At 35.7% G+C, this 27,141-nt stretch overlaps 1 protein-coding gene across 3 annotated transcripts in view; it reads left to right on the top strand.

The window, feature by feature from the left end:
* The window catches only part of Nox4 (NADPH oxidase 4), a 143,363-nt gene that overhangs the window by 92,101 nt on the left and 24,121 nt on the right, over positions 1–27,141 (top strand). For all 3 annotated transcript variants that reach the window (XM_052159136.1, XM_052159153.1, XM_052159146.1), the window contains 3 exons: positions 7,717–7,798; positions 24,359–24,478; positions 26,591–26,699. In XM_052159136.1, the coding sequence (XP_052015096.1) occupies positions 7,717–7,798; positions 24,359–24,478; positions 26,591–26,699 (311 nt within the window). The remainder of the gene's footprint in view (positions 1–7,716; positions 7,799–24,358; positions 24,479–26,590; positions 26,700–27,141) is intronic.

The following is a 27,141-nucleotide window of genomic DNA, read 5'->3' as shown; positions in this document are numbered from 1 at the left end:
TTCTGTTATAATCTTTTGCTTCTAAGTACTATAAAGTATGCACAGAGAAATATTTGTTAGTGTTATGAAATAATTTTAACTTTCATTATAAAATCATTTTAAAATAAAAAACATACCATGATATAAAAAACAGAATCAAAAATGTGTTTTATATAATATACCTATATATTCAGATAATAGATGATGGATTAGTAGATATATGATAGATAAGTAGGTAGATAGATTCATAGATAGATTGATAGATGATAGATTGATAAGTGATTAATAGATTTTGGATAGAAAAACATTAAATAGATAATAGTCAATATATAGATATAGGTAGATGATTGATAGATAAGTAGATAGAGAGACTGATAAATGATTAATAGATACTAGATAGATGATAGATGAAAGGTAGAGATGATATATAGCAAGATAGAGAAAGAGAGAGATAGATGATAGATACATGGATACATGTATCAATGTATGTACACACGTACATTCATATATAATAGGTAGATAAAGAGAGACAATGATGATGATGATGATGATGATTGATTGATTGATTGATTGATTGATTGATAGATCTGAAAATGAAATTATTTTGCACTGGCCTACACTACTGGTTCTAGGTAATCCAATAACTACTGTCTGTGCACTATAGTAGTAAATCAAGAAGTTAACCATTCCAGGAAGCTCAGCAGTCTCAGTCCAAGGCTGACACTCCCAGGAAAGTTATTGGTATTGATGGTACACTGAAAGGATAAAGAAGCTGGAATAATGTGGCAGCAGCAAAACTTGAACCGACTCAGGCAGAAATGGCTCACAGGCTATTTAAACACTGCTTTCCTCCAACTTCTTTTATAGCAGGCTGCCAGCTTCTTGAAAAGTACCACTGAGATTTCACTCTACAGCTATGCATTCCCCCACAAACCCGCTAATTTTCTCACATGGTCCTCTCCTGAAATGAGCCCTGAAGCACACAGCTCTATTTCAGCAATCCTACAAATATATCAGTGCAGCCGAGCTGAACACAAAGACCAAAGATCACATATCTATACTCAAAGAGTACTTTCTGATTTATAAAGTGAATGTAAGCTCTTGTAAGTACCTTGGTAGAATCATTTTTTACTATTTCATTTTGTATTGTCCAGGGCTAGTTTCTGTTTCCTTGGCAACACACCTTCTAAAACTACCTGTTATATCCTCTGTTTATTTTTCAATTTTAAAAATTATGTTTTCTTATTCATTTTTAAGATGGGATCTCACTGTGCAAATAAGAATTTCAAAAATTCTTATTTGGAATTTTCTTGCCTCAAGCTCTATAGTGCTATTATGGAAGTGTGGCCCATCATGCCTGCTTATTCCAGTTAGCTTTATAACTAAGATCACGTGTGTCATGGAGAACTTCAATATCCTTTAAGGATTTGACTTAGGTGCTTTTTTGAAAAGAACAACTGGCCAATTAGGTGTGATATAAATATTGAGAGAAAGAAAAACTTTAATGTATTAATACAAATGTAAGAAATGTCTCATTTTTGTGGCAATGCTGTCACTCATAGAGATGTTTTATATGACTGTCTTTCCTTGCTTATGATCATAGAGTATTCAAAATAAGTACAACATTCATTTCTATATTGGAGATAATGGTGAGGCAGACAGGAAGTAAAAAAAAAAAAAAGGCCACCTCCTAACACAAAATAATTTGAAGTTCCCTAAATCTGACAGGTTCCCTCCAGCAAACAAGTTTCTCCCTAGGATGTTACTGAAGAAACTAATTAAGTTCTGTGATTGAGAGGCATTTAGGTTATAAAGGAATAGCATTCATTAGTGTCATTTTCTTCATAAATTCTATTTTCTCTTTGTATTGATAGGAAGATTTTATTCTTACAACATGAATAGATTCCCATGTTCTTTGTTGTCATGACATAAATGCCTGTTCTGGTTAGTGTACTTTACATTGCCCATAATTGGAAGAGTGATTATTCCCCCTCCAAAAGTTACATGAAACTGGGTCATAGCAAATGTACCTAAAAGAAAATCATTCCAAATTGGGAAAAAGTATTTTTTTTATTTTCTTCATGAATAACTAGCTATTTTGTATAATAACTTATTGTCTATGTTGCACACATCAATGTAATTATGTATAGAATGTCCTCTAGGCTTGTGTTGATTGAGTTTGAGAAAAATAAAAAGAAGGTGAAAGTCTATAATAGCTTGTGTCAATTAAGGAATCCCCTATTGGTGTGAAATCACATCCAGACATCTCTACCTCATTAATCAGCTCATCACAGCATCACTGCAGCACGTCCCTTGATTCTTGTCTGTGGCTTTAACATCTTCCTTTAAGATGCCCTGTGAAAAGCCTGAGCACCAGGCTTTTCTGAAAAAAATGCTGTTTTCTACAAAAGTTATGTGATATCTGAGAAACCAACCACATTCAGTCCAGCCTTTTGCTACACTAGGACTAGCATCTTACTCTTCATTCTCAGCAAATGAAAAATCAAATCACATTTTCCCAGAATCCTATCAAGAATGGATAGCAGCTCAAATAATTGATGGCAGAAATCTGAGAGGCTGAGACCTATACATAACTGGTCGTTATTTTTTTCTTTTTTTAATATATTTATTTTCTATATTCTTTGTTTACATTCCAAATTATTTCCCCTTTCCCGGATCCCCCCTCCCCATATGTCTCATAAACCTTCTTTTCTCCATCCCTTCTCCAATCACCTCCCTCCTTTTTCTCTGTCCTTATATTCCCTTCCCATGCTAGATCAATCCTTTCCAGGATCAGGACCCTCTCCATACTTCTTCATGGGAGTCATTTGTTATGCAATTTGTGCCTTGAGTATTCAGGGCTTCTGGGCTAATTAATATCCACTTATCAGAGATTGCATTCCATGTGTATTCTTTTGTGATTGGGTTAGCTCGCTTAGGATGATATTTTCCAGATCAAACAATTTGCCTAAAAATTTTGTGAATTCATTGTTTCTAATTGCTGAGTAGTATTCCATTGTGTAAATATACCACATTTTCTGTATCCATTCCTCCTTTGAGGGACATCTGGGTTCTTTCCAGCTTCTGGCTATTATAAATAAGGCTGCTAGAAACATAATGGAGCATGTGTCTTTAGTGCATGCCGGGGAATCCTTTGGGTATATGCCCAGGAGAGGTATAGCAGGGTCTTCTGGAAGTCTCATGTCCAGTTTTCTGAGGAACTTCCAGACTGATTTCCACAGTGGTTGTACCATCTTGCAGCCCCACCAGCAGTGGAGGAGTGTTCCTCTTTCTCCACATCCTCTCCAACACCTGCTGTCTCCTGAGTTTTTGACCTTAGCCATTCTGACTGGTGTAAGGTGAAATCTCAAGGTTGTTTTGATCTGCATTTCCCTAATTACTAATGATGTTGAGCACTTCTTAAGGTGCCTTTCGGCCATCCGAATTTCTTTAGGTGAAAATTCTTTGTTTAGATCTGTACCCCATTTTTTAATAGGGTTATTTGGTTCCCTGGGGTCTAACTTCTTGAGTTCTTTGTATATATTGGATATTAGCCCTCTATCTGATGTGGGGTTGATGAATATCCTTTCCCAATTTGATGGTTACCGGTTTGTCCTTTTAACAGTGTCCTTTGCCTTACAGAAACTTTGTAATTTTATGAGGTCCCATTTGTCAATTCTTGATCTTAAAGCATAAGCTATTGGTGATCTGTTCAGGAACTTTTCCCCTGTGCCCATGTCCTCAAGGGTCTTCCCCAGTTTCTTTTCTATTGGTTTCAGTGTGTCTGGTTTTACATGGAGGTCCTTGATCCACTTGGAGTGAAGTTTAGTACATGGAGATACGAATGGATCAATTTGCATTCGTCTGCATGCTGACCTCCAATTGAACCAGCACCATTTGTTGAAAAGGCTATCTTTTTTCCACTGGATGTTTTTGGCTCCTTTGTCGAAGATCAAGTGACCATAGGTGTGTGGATTCATTTATGGATCTTCAATTCTCTTCCATTGGTCCACTTGTCTGTCACTGTGCCAATACCATGCAGTTTTTAACACTATTGCTCTGTAGTATTGCTTGAAGTCAGGGATACTGATTCTCCCAGAATTTCTTTTGTTGTTGAGAATAGTTTTAGCTATCCTGGGTTTCTTGTTATTCCAGATGAATTTGAGAATTGCTTTTTCTAACTCTGTGAAGAACTGAGTTGGGATTTTGATGGGGATTGCATTGAATCTGTAGATCGCTTTTGGCAAGATGGCCATTTTAACTATATTAATCCTGCCAATCCACGAACATGGAAGATTTTCCATTTTCTGAGGTCTTCTTTGATTTCCTTCTTCATAGACCTGAAGTTCTTGTCATATAGATCTTTCACTTGTTTGGTTAGAGTCACACCAAGATACTTTATATTGTTTGTGGCTATTTTGAAGGGTGTCATTTCCCTAACTTCTTTCTCAGCCTGCTTATCCTTTGAGTATAGGAAGGCAACTGATTTGCTTGAGTTGATTTTATAACCAGTCATTTTGGTGAACTTGTTTATCAGATGTAGGACTTCTCTGGTGGAGGTTTTCAAGTCACTTAAATAGAGTATCATGTCATCTGCAATTAGTGATAATTTGATTTCTTCCTTTCCAATTTGTATCCCCTAGACCTCCTTATGTTGTCTAATTGCTCTAGCTAGAACTTCAAGTACTATATTGAAAAGATATGGAGAGGACAGCCTTGTCTAGTCCCTGATTTTAGTGGGATTGCTTCAGGTTTCTCTCCATTTAGTTTGATGTTGGCTACCGGTTTGCTGTATATTGCTTTAAAGATGTTTAGGTATGGGCCTTGAATTCCTGTTCTTTCCAATACTTTTAGCATGAAAGGATACTGGATTTTGTCAAATGCTTTTGCTGCATCTAATGAGATGATCATATGGTTTTTTTTCTTTGAGTTTGTTTATATAGTGGATAGCATTGATGGATTTCCTTTTATTGAACCATCCCTGAATCCCTGGGATGAAGCCTACTTGATCATGGTGGATGATCGTTTTGATGTGTTCTTGGATTCGGTTGGCAAGAATTTTATTAAGTATTTTTGCATCAATATTCATAAGAGAAATTGGCCTGAAATTCTTTCTTTGTTGGATCTTTGTGTGGTTTTGGTATCAGCGTACTTGTGGCTTCATAGAACGAGTTGGGTAGAGTTCCTTCTGTTTCTATTTTGTGGAATAGTTTGAAGAGTATTGATGTTAGGTTTTCTATGAAGGTCTGATAGAACTCTGCACTGAAGCCATCTGGTCCAGTGCTTTTTTTGGTTGGGAGACTTTCTATGACCCTTTTTATTTCTTCAGGTATTATGGGACTGTTTAGTTGATCTATTTGATCCTGATTTAGTTTTGGTGTCGTATATCTGTCTAGGAAACTGTCCATTTCCTCCAGATTCTCCAGTTGTGTTGAGTATAGACTTTTCTAGTAGGATCTAATGATTTTTTGAATTTCCTCAGTTTCTGTTGTTATATCTCCCTTTTCATTTCTAAGTTTGTTCATCTGGATACTGTCTCTGTGTCCTTTGGTTAGTCTGCCTAAGGGTTTATCTATCTTGTTGATTTTCTCAAAGAACCAGCTCCTGGTTTTGTTGATTCTTTGTATGGTTCTCATTGTTTCTACTTGATTGATTTCGGCCCTGAGTTTGATGATTTCCTGCCTTCTACTCCTCCTGGGTGAAATTGCTTCTTTTTGTTCCAGGGCTTTCAGGTGTGTCATTAAGCTGTTAGTGTATGCTCTCTCCATTTTCTTTTTGGAGGCACTCAGGGCTATGAGTTTTCCCCTTAGCCCTGCTTTCATTGTGTCCCATAGATTTGGGTATAACTGGTCGTTATTATCATAAATGGTAAACAAAAATAATAAGTGATTAATAGGAAAAGCCTAACTGATCACGTTTGGAGACTTACTCATCTAATGATAAAAGCATTTTAAGAAAAGTAAATTTCAAAATACTGTGTATTTTTTGTGTGTCCGTCTACTTTTCTTAACAGTCATGTGTGACTGCTGGAGAAGTTTTAAAAATGTTCACTTGCTTTCCTTCACATTCACTGTGTTTATATATGTATATACTATTATTTTTCTATATGATACCCAGAGACTTTCACTCTGGCTTTGCAATGAAAAATTTTTGGGGCATGTATGAAAAGAGACAAACCCATCACTGGGAATAATGTATGAAAGGAGAATAGTATGCATTAAGAATTCACATTGCCGCTGACTTTTAAGCAAATTTGGAAATCATTCTCCAAATTCCAACCTATATTTTTAGCTCCCAAGGATATCACTGTATATTCTGGACAGAACCTTCTTTTATCTGGTACATAATGTTCTTGATTTCTTTGGGCTTAAGTTTTATTTTCAGGGTCTATTTTGGAAAAGGACTAAGTGGCTAAAATAATGGTTTGGGTAAACATTGCCAACTAATCATGTAAACCTAAAAGTAATATCATGTATCATCAAAAATAGAGGCCATTAATTTGAAAGGGAGCAAAAGGGTGTGTGTAGGAGGTTTTGGAGGGAAAGCCTCCTATGTATGGGAAAGAAAAGTCTAGATGTTGTCATGATAATCATAAATAATAAAAAATAATTTTGGAAGAATAAAACATACAAATTTCAAAAATGACATTCATTTTATTGGAACAAATAATTTATTCATTTATTGGACTTCATAGATTAAAAATAACAATGCAACAGATGTTGATATTAGTTACTTTTTCAAAAATGTGGATTCAAATTAAAGAGGAAGTACGAATGGAGAAAGTATGTGCCACAGCTTTGGAACTCCACACTTGAGAATAGAACAAGAAAGCCTCAAGCCATTCTTAGATGCTACTTCACCATCCCCAGCTCTGTTCTAAAGACTGTCTGGGTGACAAGAACAAAAATAGTATTAAAACCATAGAACTGATTCTGATTCTGTACGTATGTAAGTAAACTGTATGCCTTGTGCTCAGCAATACATCATGGCCATTCTGCTTAGGTCTGTGACCAGCTCTGTTCACTTGATTCCTCTAAACTCATTTATTTAGTCACTGTGATAATACAATCAGAACATTTAAAACATGAACATGTATTCATTCATCATAATACAGTTAGTGCATATGTAGCATTAACAATTTCTCACAATCGTGTTGTTGTTTCTTTTATTAAATCATTCTACCACTTCCTGGAAACTATAATGAAATGTAATTGACAGTATCATTCTTTTTCTCATCACTGTGTTTGGATTTATATACACTGTGCTGAACCAATGCATGCCTTCATTGCTTTCTATCTCAATGAAATGATATTTTGAGAATTTCCACCCTCGAGTATATATTGATGTGTTTCCATTCCAAGTTACATTTGAAAGCATTCAGTTTCACTTTAATTTGTAAGTATTCTATTATATGGATAAAGAACAGGGTGCCCATGCTCATCTTTATGAGAAATGTTGATATTTCTCTTTATGACTATTCTTAAAATATTTTTGGGACTCATGTTACCCAAATTAATAACAGTGTACAACTCTTAATATTTAATGTCATATAACTGTTTTCTGATCTCAATGATTATTACAAGTCCATATCAAAGAATATTCTTTTTAGAATATTTTCAGTGACGATATTATTTTGTTTATAAAATGTATGTAGACAATAGGAAAATGACAAATCCTATTTTCACCTTACTCTCATTATTTATTTTTTCACAGTTGATATTTCATTTCTTTTGACAGAAAGATTCCGGGATTTACTACTGCCTCCATCAAGCCAAGACTCTGAGATTCTGCCCTTCATTCAATCTAGAAATTACCCCAAGTAAGTAAGAGGAGTTTACTGGTTATCGAAAACGGAAGAGTCAAATGTTGGCAGAAATTGATGCCGGGAAGGTGTAATGTCGTTGTTCTTTGGCACTTTTACAAGTCCTGAGTTACCTATCCTAACTAATTAGGGTATCCCTTGAAATGTGTGATAATTTACTCTTTGCAAGAGGTCTGGGAGACAGAAAGCTCGGCTTCTAAGTCCATTAGCTGTGAGCGGGCAGCTGTGTCTCTTCGCAGGCAATGAGCCTCTTGGTTCGTTGATGGGTGGCTCCTCATCTATTTTCTATTTTCTACTTAAACTAAAAATGGAGTATTTACATAGAGATTATCCTTTTAGTTTTCTTTTTTTTCCCCTTTTAGTTTTCTAATATTTTTTTGCTGATCCATTGGTATAAACTTTTTAGTTACAAATATGTTTATGACAGAAAACATAAGATAAAAAGCAAATTATCTGCTGCATATTACAAAGAATAAAACTTAAAGAGCATACCATATCAAGCATAAACTCACTGTATTCTAACCAATCTATGCTATGGGTAGACTCTATGCTATGGGATTTGAGATTTAGGGTAGACTCTAAGCAGGTTTCATGGTTGCCTTTAATCTTTAGCATTCTCCGAACAAGAGAAATCTAACAAATAATAGAGAATATAAAAATGTGAACTTCAGGTAAAAATACTCCTGAAATAGGAAAAAATTACTCAATAATGAAAGCTACATTTATGTGTGTGAGAGAGCGACAGAAGCACATAGAGAGAAATATTAAGGAAAAGTCCTTCAAAAATCATTTCCTAATAAATTTGGGGATCATTGTTCTAAAATATATCAAAGTTCCCTAATCACATTTTTAAATTGGTGAGCTCTCATAAGACCTATTGCCAAAACCAGGTCCGTCCATTCCCTCTTCAGAATTCAAGTGCAGACATTGCTCTGTGAATGTTCTCAATGGGTGAATAAATGAAAACAAAATGGATGACTTAAAGAAAAGTACACTTACTGCCAAATATGTGTGGATTTAGAAGTTAGAGAATGAAGCAGCAGTAATAAGCTCTGCTCAGGTCACAATGGTTATGACTGAAGAGATGTTGCCTTTGATCTATCGGGATGTTAGTATTTATAATGTTATCCTTATACAAACAGCTCAGATATGCAAAATATTTAAGGACATTTGACATGATTTAATTGACCAACCAAGCCCCCAAATATGAGCCAGTGGCTCTGGAAGATTTAGTATGTGTACAAATAATTGAAAAAGAACGGGAAGAACTTATGTCCACTTTGTTTTCAGAGGATTAAACTCTTTGAGCAGTAGCATCTAGCATCCATTGCTTATAAAGAGGAATATTATTTATGACAGAAGTCAGAATTGTTATGTGGATTCACTGCCAAAGAACAACCTTAATTGTTTGGACAGAAAAATCTGTGTCTCAGTGCACTCTCAGTTCCAATTGCCTGCCTAAAAGAGGCTTCAAATGATAATATTGGGTAATACCTCTCAAGTCCTCAGATAACCTTCTCAGGTTTCATCTCTGCTGCATAATCCTCCTTTCTCTCCTGTGTATTCAGAATTCTATTTCTAGAAGTTATCATTTCTTCTTCAGCAATATTTTTGGTCAAATATATAAAATGTGTTTTGAGTAAAACTTTTATAATCATCAATAATAATAAAGTAATATTAGTAACATACAGAATATCTTTATGTGTCAGGGATTATACTATGTGTGAGGGTTTTTGTTTATTTGTTTGCTCTTTTATTTTGGTTTGGCTTGAAGTTTTGGGTTTTTTCATGTTTCAGTACAGGTTTTCTCTGTGTTCCTTTCGCTTTCCTAGAACTCACTCTGTAGACCAGGCTGGACTCTAAACTGAGAGATGCACCTGCCTCTCTCTCCTGGGTGCTGAGATTAACGATTTGAGCCACCCCACCTTTAATACTACATGCTATATCTTTTAAATACTTCATGCTTTAAGTTAACACATCCATATAATTTTTTTCATTTCCATATTATTATTACTACTTGTTTATATTTTATATTTTTGCGGCTATTTTGAAGAGTGTTTTTTCCCAAATTTCTTTCTCTTCCCTTTTATCATAAGTATAAAAAAAAGGCTACTGATTCCTTCGAGTTAATTTTATATCCAGCCACTTTTCTAAAGTTGTTGATCATCTGTAGGAGTTCTCTGGTAGAATTTGAGAGTCACTAATGTATAGCATCATATCATCTGTGAACGACAATCTTGACATCTTTCTTTCCGTATTGTATCCCCTTGATCTCCTTTTGTTGTCTTATATCTCTAGCTAGAACTTAAAGTACTATATTGAGAGATATGGAGAAATTCAGCAGCTTTGTCTTTCCCTGATTTTAGTAGGATTACTTCAAGTTATTTTCCATTTAATTTGATTTTGGCTATTTGCTTGCTGTGTATTGTTTGATCATGTTTAGGAATGTTCCTGTATCACCAATTTTCTAATACCTGTAACTCGCAGGGGTGTTGGATTTTCTCAAATGCTTTCTCAGCATATGATGAAATGATCATGTGAATTTTTTCTTTCACTTTGCTTATATAGTGTATTGATAGCTTTTCATATAATGAACCATTGCTGCATCCCTGTGGTGAAGCCTACTTGATTATGGTGAATGATGGTTTTGAATGTTCTTGGATTCTATTTGTGATAATTTTACTAAGTATTTTTCCATTGATATTCAAAAGTGAAATAGATCTGAAGTTCCATTTCTTTATAGAATCTTTGTGTGTTTTAGGTATCAGGGTACTTGTGGCCTCATAGAATGAATTAGGTACTGTTTCTTCTGTTTCTATTTTGTGGAATAGTTTGAGGAATGTTAGTATTATCTCTTCTTTGGAGATCTAAGTATAATTATGCACTAAATCTATCTGTCTCTGGACTTGATTTGGTTGGGAGACTGCTATTGACTGCTTCTAATTCCTTAGAAGTTCTGGGATAATTTAGATAGTTTATCTGATCTTGATTTAATTTTGGTAAATGGTATTTGTAAAGAAAATCATCCATTTCATTTAGATTTTTAAGTTTTGTGGAAATATAGGCTTAGGAAGTAAAACTTTTTTTTTTAATTTCCTCAGTTTCTATTCTTTTGTCTGACTTTTCATTTCTGATTTTGTTAATTTGGAACTGTCTCTGTGCCCTTTAGTTAGTTTGGCTAAGGGCTTATCTATCTAAGATCTATCTATCTCTTCCCAGAGAACCATCTCTTGGTTTTGTTGATTTTTTGTATCTTTCTCTTTGTTTCTAATAGGTTAATTTCAGCCAAAGTTTGACTATTTCTTGCCACCAAATCCTCTTGCCTCCGTTTTACTTCCCGTTTGTTCTAGAGCTTTCAAGTCTGATATTAAGTTTCTAGTATAAGATCTCTCCAAATTTTTTTTTTATAAAGGCCCTTCTGCTATGATTTTGCTTCTAGGATTGTTTTCATGGTGTCCCAAAAGTTTGGGTATGTTGTGCTTTCCTTTTCATTGATTTCTAGAAAGTCTTTAATTTATTTCTTTATTTCAGTTATCACCAATTCATCATTGAATCAAGAGTTTGTCAGTTTCCATTTGTATGTGGACTTTCTGTTGTTTCCGTTGTTGCTGAAGACCAACAATAATCTGTGCTGATCTTATAGAATACATGGGGTTATTTCAATCTTCTTGTATCTATTGAAGTTTGTTTGGTGTCCAATTATACGATGAGTTTTGGAGAAGGTTCTGTGAGGTGCTGAGAGGAAGGTATATTCTTTTGTTTCAGGTTTTGTTTTGTTTTGTGTTCTGTAGATGTTGAATCCATTTGTTTTCATAATCTCTGCTAGTTCCACTGTTTGTCTCTTTATTTTCTGTTTGGATGACTTGCCAATTGGTGAGAGTGAGGTGTTTAAGTCCCCTATTATTATTGTGTGGGGGCAATGGGTGATATGAGCTTTAGTAAGGTTTTTTTGATGGATGTGTGTTTCCTTGCACCCACATCTTGGTAGATTTTTCCTTTAATGAGTATGAAGTGGCCTTCTTTCCCATATCATTTGGTAAGTTTTGAAATCATTTTCCCATATCATTGGTTTCGCATATCATTTGGTAAATAAGTAAATCTATTTTATTAGATATTATAATGGCTAGTCCAGCTTGTTCATTGTGTGCACTTGCTTGAAAAACATTTTTCTAGCCCTTTGCGCTGAGGTAGTATCTATCATTGTTGAGGTGTGTTTCTTATATGCAGCAGAATGATGGAGCCAGTCTTCTTAGCCTATGTCTTTTCATCAGTGAGTTGAGTCCATTGATGCTTAGAGATATTGATAACCAATGATTGTTAGCTCCCGTTATTTGGATGTTGGAGGTATTACCTTGTATGTGTGATTTTCCTCTTTTTTTGTGATTTTGTGTGTGTGTGTAATTTTCCTCTTTTGGTTTTGCTGTGGTATGCTTTCTTTGTTGTAGTGACCCTCATGTATGAGTTTTGCCTCTAGTATCCTCTGTAAGGCTTGATAAGTACAAAGATATTGTTTAAATTTGATTTAGGCATGGAATACATTGATTTCTCTATCTATGGTAATTGAGATTTTTGCTGGGCATAGAAATCTGGGCTTGCATCTTTGTTCTCTCAGGGTCTTCCAGACATCTATCCAGAATCCTCTAACTTTTAGAGGCTCTGTTGAGAAGGCAGGTATAATTCTGATAGGTGTTCTAGTTGGCCTTTTTCCCTTGCAGCTTTTAATATTCTTTCTGTTCTCTGTACATTTAGTGCCTGGCTATTATCTAGTGGAAGGCTTTTCTTTCCTAGTCCATCTATCATCTTCATGAGATGATTACAGTGATATAGTCACAGTCTTTTTCTTCAGGTATATTAGGATAGCCAGGGCTTGTAGTAGGGAAGCTGGATTCTGATAGTGCCATATTGCATTGGCTTCTGTTAATTATGTTCTTGAACTTGCCTTTGCCATCTGATTGTTGCTGATGTTGTTTATCCTGGTTGTCCTGGGTTGAAGCAGGCTACAAGTGAGGAGGGTGAAACTGCATATCCAGGTCTTAGAGCATATCTTCTAGGAGGAAGGCTTGGTGGGGTCCCAGTGAGGGGAGGAAGTAGGGAAGGGTAGAGCAGGCTTCCTAGGAGGTAGGTCAGGCTTGGGGTGGGGGTACAGAGAAAAACTGATCTGTTGTTACAGGAGGAGGTGCAGACAGGAAGCACCCTACATAGTTTTAATCCAAATGTTATATAGGCCTCCTGGACATCCAATGATCAGTATATGTAAACTAACTTCCTGCAGTAATGCAGCTCTAATGGGGATGTCAGAATCACCCAGGATACTGTTAGAGTTTCATATCTTAGCCTTTATCTAGGCATACCTACTTTGAATAGAGAGTCCAGGTTACGGTCCTGGTTTGTGTATTTTAATAAACCTTCCAAGATATTCTGATACACATGTTAGTTTGCAACTAATTAAAGCAAAACAGATTTTGAAGACCATGTCAGACTTTAATGCACCCTGATGACTTTTTTATGGCTTTTACTGATGTAATTGTCTCCTGAGTAGTCTAAACTGCAATATCTTCTTTTAGGGAGTAGTTATTCATAATCATTTTTCTACCAGATGAAGAAGAACCTGTTACCTGATAGATGATCTATAACTGTATGCCCTTTATTTCTCTAACCAAAATAAATAATGATTGACAGGCACAGTTAATGACTGGTAATTAAGGAAAGAAATAATGGAGATAGATTTAAAAAAACTGAACAATTATCTTTTATTTAAATAGAAGGTATGGTCTTTGGAAAATCACTAGATGTTTTGGAGTTTAAGTTCTCATTGAAATAAGATGAAAATTTATTTTCCCTACTTTAAGTTATTCTGTGACTCTAGAGTGAAGCTATGTGTAGAATAATTACTACAGCTTCTGGAACAGAATGAATTTTGATTAAACAGTTTTTATACTCTGTTTTAGGCTCTGAAATAAAACTTAAATACTTGTTGATTTCCCCTTTTTATTTAATATTTATTTATTTACTACACTCTAGATTTTATTCCTCCTCCTGGTCCACCCTTGAACTGTTCCACATCCCATATCTCCTCCCCACCTCCATCTTCATGAGGATGTTCCCATCACCCACCACCCACTCCACCAGATCTCTAAATTCCCTGAGGCCTCCAGTTGTTTGAAGGTTAGGTACATCTTCCTGACTGATCCAGGCCCGGCATTCCTCTGCTGTGTATGTGTTGGGTGCCATATATCAGCTGGTATGTGCTGCCTGATAGGTGGTTCAGTGTCTGAGCGATCTTAGTAATCCATGTTACTGGAGACTGCTGGTCCTCCTACAGGGTCACCCTCCTCCTCATCCAGCTTTTCTCTAATTCAACCACAGGGATCAGTAGCTCCTGTCCATTGATTGGGTGCAAATATTGCATCTGACACTTTCAGCTGCTTGTTGGGTTTTCTGGAGTGCAGTCATGCTAGATTTGTTTTGGGGAGGACTCCATAGCCTCAGTAATAGTGACAGGCCTTGGGACCTTCCCTTGAGCTGGATCCCACTTTGAGCCTGTTGCCTGACCTTCTTTTCCTCAGGCTCCTCTCCATTTCTCCCTTGCAGTTCTTTTAGTTAGAAACAATTATGGGTCAAAGTTTTGACTGTGGAATGGCAACCCCTTTTCTCAATTGATGCCCTGTCTTTCTGCTGGAGTTATGCTCTATAAATTCCCTCTCCTAACTGTCAGACAGTTCATTTAAGGTCCCTCCCTTTGAGTCCTAAGAGTCTCTTACCTACCAGGTTTCTGGTGCATTCTGAAGGGTCCCCCTAACCTCCTATCCCCTGAGGCTGCCTGTTTGCTTTCTTTCTGCTGGTTCTCAAGGCATCAGTCCTTTTCCTCACCCAATACCAGATTTGGTTCCTCTCCCCCCTCCACCCCTCTGCCAAGTTTCCCTCTCAGGTCCATTCTTCTCACTTGTGATTGCTTGCTTCTCCCTCCCAAGAGGGACTGAGGTGTTCTCACTTGGGCATTTCAGCTTGTTGACCTGTTTGAGTTCTGTGGACTGTATCTTGAGTATTCTGCTCTTTTGGGTCAGTTATCCACTCAAGATATTTCCTAGTTCCGTGAATTTGCCTGCAAAACTTGGGATACCCTTGTTCTTAATAGCTTAGTAGTATTCCATTGTATAAATGAACCTCATTTTCTGTATCCATTCTTCTGTCTTGGGACATTTACATTGTTTCCAATTCTGGATATGGCATATAAGGCCACTATAAAGATAGTGAAACACGGGCTCCTGTGGTATGGTGGAGCATCTTTTGGGTATAATCCCAAGAGTGGTATTGCTGGGTCTTTAGATAGATCAATTTTCTGAGGAACCTCCAGATAGATTTCCAGAGTGGTTGTATCAGTTTGCAATCCCACCAGCAATGGAGGAGTGTTCCTCTTTCTCTACATCCTCTTCGAAATGTGTTGTTACCTGAGGTTTTGATCTTAGTCATTCTGATTGGTATAAGGTGTCTTTTTATTTGCATTTCTCTGATCACTAAGCATTTTGTGCAAGGACTTTGAGCATTTTTTTAGTTACTTCTCAGCCATTTGAAATTCCTTAGTTGTGAAATCTCCATTTGGTTTGATATCCCATTTTTTGACCAGGTTGTTTGGTTGTTTAGTGATTAGCTTCTTCAGTTCTTTATAAATTTTGGATATTAGCCCTCTATCAGATGTGGGGTTAGTGAAGGTTTTTTCCCAATCTATAGGTTGCCTATTTGTCTTATTGACTATGCCCTTTGCCTTGCATAATCTTTCCAGTTTCATTAGGTCCCATTTATCAATTCTTGATCTTAGAGCCTGAGCCATTGGCGTTCTGTTTAGAAAATTTACCCCTGTGCCAATGAGTTCAAGAGTCTTTCCCTCTTTCTCTTCTATGTTACACTGGATTCAGTGTAACCAATTTTATATTGAGGTCCTTGATCCACTTGGATTTGAGCTTTGTGCAAGGAGATATGGGTCTATTTTCATTTTTCTACATACAGACAACCAGTTAGAACAGCACCATTTATTGAAGAAGCTTTAGTTTTCTATTGTATATTTTTGGGTTCTTTGTCAAAGATCAAGTGTCCATAAGTGTGTAATTTTACTTCTGCATCTTCGGTTCTATTCCACTGATCACCCTGTACCAATACCATGCAGTTTTTATCACTATTGCTCTGTAGTAAAGCTAGAGGTCAGGAATGGTGATTCCCCCCAGCCATTCTTTTATTGTTAAGAATTGTTTTTGCTATTCTGGGCTATTTCCCTTTCCAGATGAATTTGAGAATTGCTCTTTCCATGTCTTTGAAGAATTGTGTTTTGATTTTGATGGGAATTGCATTGAATCTATAGATTGCCCTTGGTAAGTTGGCCATTTTTACTACGTTAATTCTGTCAATCCATGTCCATGGGTGAACTCTCTATTTTCTGAGATCTTATTCTATTTATTTCGTGAGAGTCTTGAAGTTATTGTTATATAGGTCTTTCACTTTTTGGTTAGAGTTACCCCAAAATATTTTATATTATTTGTGGCTATTATGAAGAAAGTTGTTTCTTCATAATTTCTTTATCAGCTTGTTTATCATTTGTATAAAGGAACGCTACAGATTTATTTGAGTTAATTTTATATCCAGCGCTTTGCTGAAGTTGTTTATCAGTTATAGAATTTCTCTTGTAGAAGTTTTGGGGTCTCTTATCATATCATCTGCTAATAGTAATACCTTTATTTCCTCTTTGCCAGTTTGTATCCCCTTGATCTCTTTTTTTGTCTTATTGTTCTAGCTAGTTCTTTGAATACTATATTGAATAGATATGTGGAAGTGGGCATCCTTGCCTTGTTCCAAATTTCAGTGGGATTGCTTCAAGTATGTCTCCATTTAATTTGATATTGACTGTTGGTTTGCAGTAAATAGCTTTACTTATAGAAAAGGTTAGGTAGTGTTCCTTCTCTTTTTATTTTATGGAATAGTTTGATGAAAATTAGTATCAGGTCTTCTTTGAGGGTTTGGTAGAATTCTTCACTAAATCCATTTGACTCTGGGGTTTTTTGGATGGTAAGTTTCTTTTTTTTAATTATATTATATATTTTATTTTGTATTTCATTTATTTTTTTAATATTTTTATTTTCTGTATTCTTTGTTTACATTCCAAATGATTTCCCCTTTCCCAGATCCTCCCTCCCCATATGTCCCATAAACCTTCTTCTCTCCATCCCTTCTCCAATCACCTTCCTCCTTTTTCTCTGTCCTTATATTCCCTTCCCATGCTAGATCAATCCTTTCCAGGATCAGGACCCTCTCCATACTTCTTCATGGGAGTCATTTGTTATGCAATTTGTGCCTTGGGTATTCAGGGCTTCTGGGCTAATTAATATCCACTTATCAGAGATTGCATTCCATGTGTATTCTTTTGTGATTGGGTTAGCTCGCTTAGGATGATATTTTCCAGATCAAACCATTTGCTTAAAAATGTTGTGAATTCATTGTTTCTGATTGCTGAGTAGTATTCCATTGTGTAAATATACCACATTTTCTGTATCCATTCCTCCTTTGAGGGGCATCTGGGTTCTTTCCAGCTTCTGGCTATTATAAATAAGGCTGCTAGGAACATAATGGAGTGTGTGTCTTTATTGCATGCCAGGGAATCCTTTGGGTATATGCCCAGGAGAGGTATAGCAGGGTCCTCTGGAAGTCTCATGTCCAGTTTTCTGAGGAATCTCCAGACTGATTTCCACAGTGGTTGCACCATCTTACAGCCCCACCAGCAGTGGAGGAGTGTTCATCTTTCTCTGCATCCTCGCCAACACCTGCTGTCTCCTGAGTTTTTGACCTTAGCCATTCTGACTGGTGTAAGGTGAAATCTCAGGGTTATTTTGATCTGCATTTCCCTAATGACTAATGATGTTGAACACTTCTTAAGGTCCCTCTCAGCCATCCGAATTTCTTCAGGTGAAAATTCTTTGTTAAGATCTGTACCCCATTTTTAATAGGGTTATTTGGTTCCCTGTGGTCTAACTTCTTGAGTTCTTTGTATATATTGGTTATTAGCTCTCTATCAGATGTGGGGTTGGTGAATATCCTTTCCCAATTTGATGGTTGCCATTTTGTCCTTTTGACAGTGTCCTTTGCCTTACAGAAACTTTGTAATTTTATGAGGTCCCATTTGTCAATTCTTGATCTTAAAGCATAAGCTATTAGTGATCTATTCAGGAACTTTTCCCCTGTGCCCATGTCCTCAAGGGTCTTCCCCAGTTTCTTTTCTATTAGTTTCAGTGTGGATGGTAAGTTTTTAGTGACTTCTATTTCCTTGTGAAATATGAGCCTGTTTAGTTTACCTGCTCTTGATTCAACTTTGGTATGTGGTATCTGTTTAGAAAACCATCCGTTTCATCTAGATTTTCTAGTTTTGTTCCAGTTTTTATAGTAGGATCTGATGATTTTTTGAATTTTGTCCATTTCTCTTGTTATGTCTCCCTTTTCATTTCTGATTTAGTTAATTTGGATACTGTCTTTCCTCCCTTTAGTTAGTTTGGCTAGGGGTTTATCTATCTTGTTGATTCTCTCAAAGAACCAGCTTCTGGTTTTGTTGATTCTTTTTATTATTTTCTTTCTTTCTATTTGGTTGATTTTGGCCCTGAATTTGACTATTTCTTGCCTTCTACTCCTCCTGAGTGTATTTGCTTCTTTTTGTTCTAGAGCTCTTAGGTGTACTGTTAAGTTGTTAGTGTAAGATCGCTCCAGTTTTTTTGTTTTTCGTTTTGTTTTGTTTTGTTTTGTTTTTTAATCAGGGCACTTAGTGTTATGAACTTTCCTCTTAGCACTGCTTTCATTGTGTCCCATAAGCTTAGGTATGATGTCTTAATATTTTCATTAAATTCCAGGAAGTCTTTAATTACTTTCTTTATTTCTTCCCGCACCAAGCTATCATTGAGTAAAAAGTTGTTTGGTTTCCATGTGTAATGTGGGCTTTCTATAGTTTTTGCTGTTCTTGAAGACCAGCCTTAGGCCATGGTGATAGAATGCATATTATTTTAATATTTTTGTATTGGTTGAGTGTTGCTTTGTGACCAATTATATGATTGACTTTGGAAAAGGTACCATGAGGTGCTGAGAATAAGGTGTATTATTTTGTTTTAGGGTGAAATATCCTATAAATATCTGTTAAATCCAGTTGGTTCATAACCTCTCTTAGTTTCACTGTGTCTCTGTTTATTTTCAATGATGTGTCTGTTGGTGAAAGTGGAGTGTTGAAGTCTCCCACTGTTATTGTGTAGGTTTCAATGTTTGTTTTGAACTTTAGTAAAGTTTCTTTTATGAATGTGGGTGCCCTTGCATTTGGGGAGTAGATGTTTAGAATTGAGAGTTCATCTTGATGGAGTTTCTCTTTGATGAATATGAAGTGTCCATCCATCATTACTCTTTATAACTTTTGGTTGAAAGCCTTTTTTTTATTGGATGTTAGGATGGCAACTCCTGCTTGTTTCCAGGGACCATTTGCTTGGAAGACCTTTTTTTCATCTTTTTACTGTGAGATAGTGTCTGTCTTGTTATTGAAGTGTGTTTCTTTGATGCAGCAAAATTCTGGACCTTGTTTGCATATGCATTCTGCTAGCTTGTGTCTTTTTATAGGTGATTTGAGTCCATTAATATTAAAAAATATTAAAGAGAGATGGCTGTTGATTCCTGATATGTTATTTTTATAGGTGGCTTTATGTACTTGTGGCTTTCTCCTCTTGGCTTTGTTGTGAGATGCTTAATATCTTGCCCTTTCTTTGCTGTAGGTACCTTTCTTGTATTGGAGTTTTCCTTCTAGAATCCTCTGTAGGGATGTATTGGTAGTTTGAATTTGTCTTTGTCCTGGAATATTTAGATTTCTCCATTTATGTTGATTGAGAGTTTTGATGGGTATAGTAGCTTGAGCTGGCATTTGTGTTCTTGTAGAGTCTGTATGACCTCTGACCAGGCTCTTATGGCTTTCATCATTTCTGTTGAGAAGTCTGGTGTAAATTCTGATAGGTCTACTTTTGTATGTTACTTGGCCCTTTTCCCTTGCAGATTTTAATATTCTTTCTTTGTTCTGTGTGTTTAATGTTTTGATTATTATGTGATGAGAGGATTTTCTTTTCTGGTCCCATTTATTTGGTGTTATATAGGCTTCTTGTATCTTTATAGCCATGTTTTTCTTTAAGTTGGAGACGTTTTCGTCTATGATTTTGTTGAAGACATTTTCAAGTTTTTTGAGCTGGGAATCTTCATTTTCCTCTATTCTGATTATTCTTAGATTTGGTCTTTTCATTGTGTCCTGAAATTCCTGGATGTTTTAAGTTAGAATATTTTTAGGTTTTGAATCTTCTTTGACAGTTGTGTCTATCTCTTCTACTGTATCTTCTATACCTGAGATTCTCTCTTCGATCTCTTGTATTCTATTGGTGATACTTACATCTCTAATTCCTGACCTCTTACCTAGGTTGTTCGTTTGCAGGTTTGCCTTCATTTGTGTTTTCTTTATTGTTTCTACTTCCCCTTTTAGGCCTTGTATTGCTTTATTCAATTTCTTCACCTGTTTACCTGTGTTTTCCTTATTTATTTCAGTGAGTTATTGATATCCTACGTAAAGAAATCTATTATCTTTATGATATAGAATTTTAGGAAAGATTTCTGATTTTCAGATGTGTTGTTGTATTCAGGGCTTGCTGTGATGGGAGAACTGGGTTCTGATAATGCCCATGAATTCTGGCTTCTGATGCTTATGGTCTTGCATTTGCCTTTCTCCATCTGGAAATCCTTGGTGTTAGCTGGTCTGGGTGACTTTCTGGAGACTGCCTCTTTTGTCTCTGAGTTCCTTCAAGTTTCCTGGTAGGCCTGCAGTCTTGGCTGTTGCAGACCACCTGTGGGGCCAGCCTCTTCACCAGGGCAGAGAAGCTGCTTATCTGTTGTCCTGGCTGCAGTAGATCTCCTGGGAGGCCTTTAGATTGCTTGGTCTTCAGTGGAGCCGTCAAGCTGTTATCCAACTGCTCTGGGTGCAGCGGATCTTTAACTGCTCTGAGTACAGTGGGTCCTCTAGGATGAGTCAGGATATGGTGTCTTCCTGGGAGCAGACCAGCTAGGAGTCTGCTCCAGCAGACTGGAACAAGCAGAAGGAGCAGAAGGGACTGAAGGGGAGTGGCAGGGTTTTTGGTGGGTCCAGAGTCCATCAGGCTCACAGTAGTAGCTCTGGGACTCCAGAGCTGGGGATGGGGGTTGGGGTAGGGGTGAGGTGAGGGCAGGAGCCAGGGGATGGTCTTACAAACTGCTTAAGTGTAGGGGTCCTCTCGGATGGGTCAGGATTTGGAGTCTTCCCTGAAGAGTCTGTTCCAGCAGAAAGGAAAGGCTAGACAGAAGATTTTTAAGAACTATTGAATATATTTTTGTCATTCATATAATTGGATTAAGTTACAGTTGATTAATTTCTCTATTAAATACTCAAAAGACAGGTTAATCAACTCCATCTTAACTATTAACTAAAACAATTGAGAAAATATGAATGAAAATTGTCATAAGGTAAAAACATTTATTAAAATGTAGAAAATGATTGTATAGTTTGTGGTGAGTGTTGCAAATACATGGCTCCTTCTCTTAGATATGCTGTTTTTCATAATAAAACTTTTTAACACTTATCTACTGAAGTTTAAAAATATGTTCTTATTTTGATTGGACCGATTGCAGTTTTGAAGAAGTGAACAATTATATGTAATCTCTGTAGTTTTGCCACTGCCATTCATAAATGAAAGCCAAGGAAAATTTTACATTATTCACATTAATGTACAAAAAATTATATCTAAGTGATTTTTTTCCTCTTTCTACTTTTCATAAAATCTAGGTCTTGTCACTAGTGATTTTGTGATTATCTTTTCCCTTAACCATTGATTGGGTCTTGGGTCCTTTGTGTGTGTGTGTGTGTGTTTAGAGTATAGAGGCTGAAGACTGACAAGTTGATACTAGGTTATAGTTGGAGTCAGAGACACTTCTTTGCTCTTGCACAGTCTGGTGGCATTAAATAACATGGAGTATATGATTTTAACACTATTGTAAATGATTCTGAATATAGTTAAAATAACAAAACAAGTAGCAATATTAATAACATAAAAATAATAAATCTTTGAGTTATAGACTAAGCTGATTTAAATATTTCATAGTAAATGCAGGTTTCAAAATATTACATAAGAGCTCATTTATGTATGTCCTTAATGAGTAAATCTATCAATTCATAACAATTTAATAAAAGTCTATCAAATGAAAAGCAGTTGATTCTCAGAGATCCATCAGAGCAAATCAATGCTATCCCTATCTTGTTTTGGGTTCTATACACCTCTCTGTCTATGTCGCAGTGGCATAACTTAGATACACTGATCTCATTAATAAAGTATCTCTGATGTTTGTATTGCATTCTCCATTCCTAACAGGTTTTCTCTGTGTCATCCCATCTTGTCTCTTTTATACATGAAGTAAATGGAGCATAGAGAGGTCATTTAGCTCATGTGTGATCTCACTCCTAGTAAATGGCTGGAACTCCAAGTTCTAGTGTTCTTGTTCAAAGCTATTACAAAACACCAGAGAATAGCTATGTGGGGAAGGAAAGCATGTGTTGTTTTTGAAGCAAATAATTAGCAAATTTTTCATGGTTCCTCTCATCTGCTGATGAAATAAAATAAAATTTATTGGTGAAGTGTTTGAAGGTCTCTTAAAATATCATTACATTCAATTAATTTATTTTTTTATCTAGTTTACTTGGTGTGGCTTTCAGAAGAAGATACCAAAATTTATAGGGTAGAGTTCAAGTCATTGTTGGTCTTGAAGCATGCAAAGTATTCACACATAGTTTCCAATTGTTGGCTAATAAAAACAGGGGTTACATAGAAAGGATTATATATATATATATATATATAATTTAAAAAGTATTTAGTAGTAGAATGTTTTCCATGTTTAAAATACTATATTAGGCATATTAATGTTGCTTATTTTTTTTCTTCAGATAAAAGCATTTTCCCCTTCCTTGACTGGATACAGTATTTCCCAAAAGCAACCTTTGCAAGTTTTCTGTCTAGCTAATTTCTGTCTAGGTATATTATTTCCTAGAATGTCCTACATTTTTTGTTGTAAACAGTTAACCTTAAATAACAACCCAGTATGTTTCAGTGTAGTGAAACACTATAGGAATGTGTTTCCCGCATATACAGTATCTTCTGTGGGTGAAGTAAATCTCTAGTATGACATCATTCAAGCAACAATGCCGAAATTCAGTCTGTTTCCCATTTCTGGGTGAGCACATGGTTTTTAGTTACCAAAGATGCAAAATGATGTTTGCATGTCCAAGAAACAGCAAATTGCTCACATTTGGAACCCAGTAAATTGAAATAACATAAAGTCACTTGTGTAAAGGTAAAAAACAAAATATAAGCAGTGACTAAATACCATGAAGCCCCACATTCAAAGAAATGCCTATTAATGAATTTATTCTACAGACATTTAACAGATGCCTAATTATTAACTTCACAAGTATATTGTCTTTCCTGGACTTCTATTTAAGTGGCCTCCAAACATAAATGACATGTAGACATGCTATAAAGATATACTATTTGAGAAGATATAATAGAAAAAAATTATAAAACAGCAGTGTCTTATATATAGGGTCTATCAAGATGTCTCAAATGACACAAATGGTGTAAGTATGGTCATTCTTCTGTAATCACAGATAACTCTTTTGATCATAAAATGAATGTTTTCAGACATTAGGGATGGAGAAGGAAAGATGAAGTGCAAGAGAGCCACAGCATCCAAGTGAAACAGCTTCTTACATCTGCCAAAGTAGCCACACAGTCAAAACAGATTAATGGAATCTGGGAAATGTGCTGTTCTGGCTAGACATTTGCTTCCCTCAATAAAATTAATGTTCTGTTACTAAGAAAAGGAGGGTGGATATTAAGTGGACAATTCACAATTTCTGTTTTTAGTTAAGGATGGTTGTATAACAAACACACATATACACACATATTTAAATAGCACACACAGAGCAAGAACAATTTTTTGTGAGTTCTCCAGTAGTGTTTATACTTAGTAATTTAAGTAGGAAATGAAAAGGCACAATATTAGATTCTCCTTCTCCTCCTCCTCTCCCTCCTCCTCCTCTTTCTTCCTATGATTTTCTATTTCCATAGTTCATATGAAACTAAATATGTCTGCCATAGCACACACTACTGAAAGATACACTATCCAGTTTCAAATATTGAATCAACCAGTATTTTCACTTTGTCAGTTAAAACAATGAAATATGATCAAGCTTTAACATTTTGTTATCTCTATAGTTTCCTAGATTTTTAATTAATTTAGAAATGGGAGAAAGTTCATGTTTTACTCTCAATAGCTCAAAACAAATTGTTTCTTCCTTTGGACTTACGACTAAGAAACAATTAGATAGGGTTCAGGCCATCACATTGCATAGAATTTGGATTCAACACAAATGGTACATGATATAGAAAACTAATTTTTCATCTTTTCAAACTTTGTCTGTCTTCTCTATAGGTTATATGTTGATGGTCCATTTGGAAGCCCGTTTGAGGAGTCGCTGAACTATGAAGTTAGTCTCTGTGTGGCTGGAGGCATTGGGGTCACTCCGTTTGCATCGATACTAAACACTCTTCTGTATGTTATTTTGGTCAATCTTATTACTCCAAATAGAGAAATATACAAATACATCTAGTTAACCTCTAAAATAATTCTTTAGAGAGTTTTCCTACTCAGTTTTCAAGAAAGGACATTTTCTAGTTGGCAAAAGAAATAGTTCAGTAATTTTCATTGCATGATCTGTAGTTCCTAGCATCCTTCTTGCAAAAACAAAACCATTCTCTTTTCCTATCAATATTTACTTGCCCTCAGGCTTTTTTTCTTGATCTCCTCACAGTGGTTTCCCTGTTCACATATTTGATTAACAAGTATTCTGAGGTGCTGTTGTGCTAAATATTCTTTGAGTTACTGGAAATAAAGCAATGAATGTAAAAGCATAGACTATACCCTTATAAACTTCACATTTAATTGAGGCAAGTTAAAAGGAAGTAATAAATTTATAAAATAGATTAAATCTGAAAATATAAAACACATACACACACACATACACACACACACACACACACACACACACACACACACACACACAACATGTCCATGAATCAGAGGCTATTTTAGTAGAAGGAGGCAAAAATAAACAGATTATAAAGAAAAGACTTTAAATGCCATCTTCTGATGCATAACCATTGCAATCAAGGTGTCTCTGAGTCTGAAGAAGAATGAACTATATAGATGAAGGAGGGGATCTGGTGGTCCTACCCTTCATTGCTAAAGTATATGCTACTGATAGGCTCAGGAATAGGGAGACTCATTCATTGACTTGAGTTTTGTTCTGACTGGTGACCCCACCAGTCTCCAATGTTTAGTTCAACCCTGTGAACATAAATAGCCCTGGTTATATTAAATGAGTCAGAGAGCAACCCAAAAATCTGGGTCTGGGAAATATGGGAAAGGGACTAATAGGGAGGTAACAAGGTTGGCTTATGGTGATAGAAGGAGAGAAGATAGGATTTCGGGGAGAGTAATCAGAATGCATTATATTTTAAAGAAATTAAAATAAAAAGAAGTAAAAAATAGGTGAATAGATTATAAAAGCAAGTGTCTGGATTGATTGTAAAAATATGTTCAGGGAACACTTTTATGAGAAGATGATGAACATATCATCACCTCATTCCTTCATTTATTAACAAGTTTGCAGCAGACTGAAGAAAACAAATGTCAAGATTGAGATTGCCCAACTGGGAAATAGTCTCAGCATTTTCATTCCAGGATTATAAACGTAAGTTCATTCATCACCATAAAACACAAACAAGATGACAGAAAGATGGTGCTCCTAGATTGCTTCCATTCCCTTCTCAAGTAGACAGAGTCTCATTAAAATGTGTGAGGGGAAATCTAAAAAGAAGAAGAAATAAAACTTTCCTTTGGCTTATTTGGGAGAATCATGAGTTCAAGATAAGCTAGGGCCTTGTCTCAAAAATTTTTAAAAAAAGGAATGATATTTTGAATATTTTATTTTATTTTCTAATATTATACTTAATGTGACTTGGGGACATGTTGGAGACACTTACATAAACAAGCATGTTCCGATCCAGAAATCATTTGTTTCAGACAACGCATTACAAGTTATTTTGATACTTAGTATTATTAAACAGGGAACATTTTCTTAACCTCAAGTCTACCTCATAGTCATAAGTAAGCATCCAGACTTGGAATTGTGAGTGGCTGGAATGTATTACATAGTGTGTGGTTGTGAAATCTTTCTTAAATGATTATTAAGAAAAGGATAAACAACCAAGTTTCTGGACTGGTATTACCTAAAAGTGAGGGCAAGTCTGAATGACCTTTTGATTCCTGCACAATGATACAGTTCACTGAAATAGAGAGCTTGTTTTTCTAAGACTCATAAGCCAATATTCTCATGATCCAAGAATTCAGTTTTTGATCTGGAAGTTGAAACAGGTGATATGTATAATACTGACAAATACAGCAGTCTGTGACATCTTAGTCACCATATTGTGTACTATATCTGTTTGAGAGTTATGGTAAATGTTGGCATGGAAATGGCTGTTTGGGATCTGTTTATTTTTTAATTGATTGTTTATGAATGAAGAGCAAAGGTTCATGAATATGTAGACTTTGTATTGTGTATCCAGTTCCTCTTACAACTTCATTACAATGATTTTAAAGGGATGACTGGAAACCATACAAGCTAAGAAGACTGTACTTTATCTGGGTATGCAGAGACATCCATTCATTCCAGTGGTTTGCAGACTTGCTCTGTGTGTTGCATAACAAGGTAATATAATGTGGTTATTATTTTTTAGTTTTATCATTTATTTAATAATATTTATTAGTATATTTTAAAAGTAAGAAATGCTCACTATAGAACAGAAGACTCTCTTAAATCCAAAACCAGAGGTAACATCAAATAAAAATGAATGTACATGTTTTCAGATGTATTTATGAAATATGTCTTTCTCTGACATATTTTGACAGGCATTTCTGCATTTTAACATAAAAAATAACATAGATATATATGCACATGAGTAGAGACAATGGGGAAAGAGAGACAAAGTGATCATCAAAAACACAACAGCATTTTCTAACCTCTGTTATAATAAATTTCCCTCAAATTCTTGTTTTAATATGTTGTAGTCAGCAGGTTTCTTGATCCACTATAATGTTTTAAAAATCAAAAATGCTCTTGGACCAGTTCACTAGGAAATTAAAGTCTGTTA

The sequence above is a fragment of the Apodemus sylvaticus genome, chromosome 1, assembly GCF_947179515.1.
Source record: "Apodemus sylvaticus chromosome 1, mApoSyl1.1, whole genome shotgun sequence".
NCBI classification, from domain to species: Eukaryota; Metazoa; Chordata; class Mammalia; order Rodentia; family Muridae; genus Apodemus; species Apodemus sylvaticus.
The sequence above is the reverse complement of the archived record's forward strand: the minus strand, read 5'-3'. Positions and strand labels throughout refer to the sequence as shown.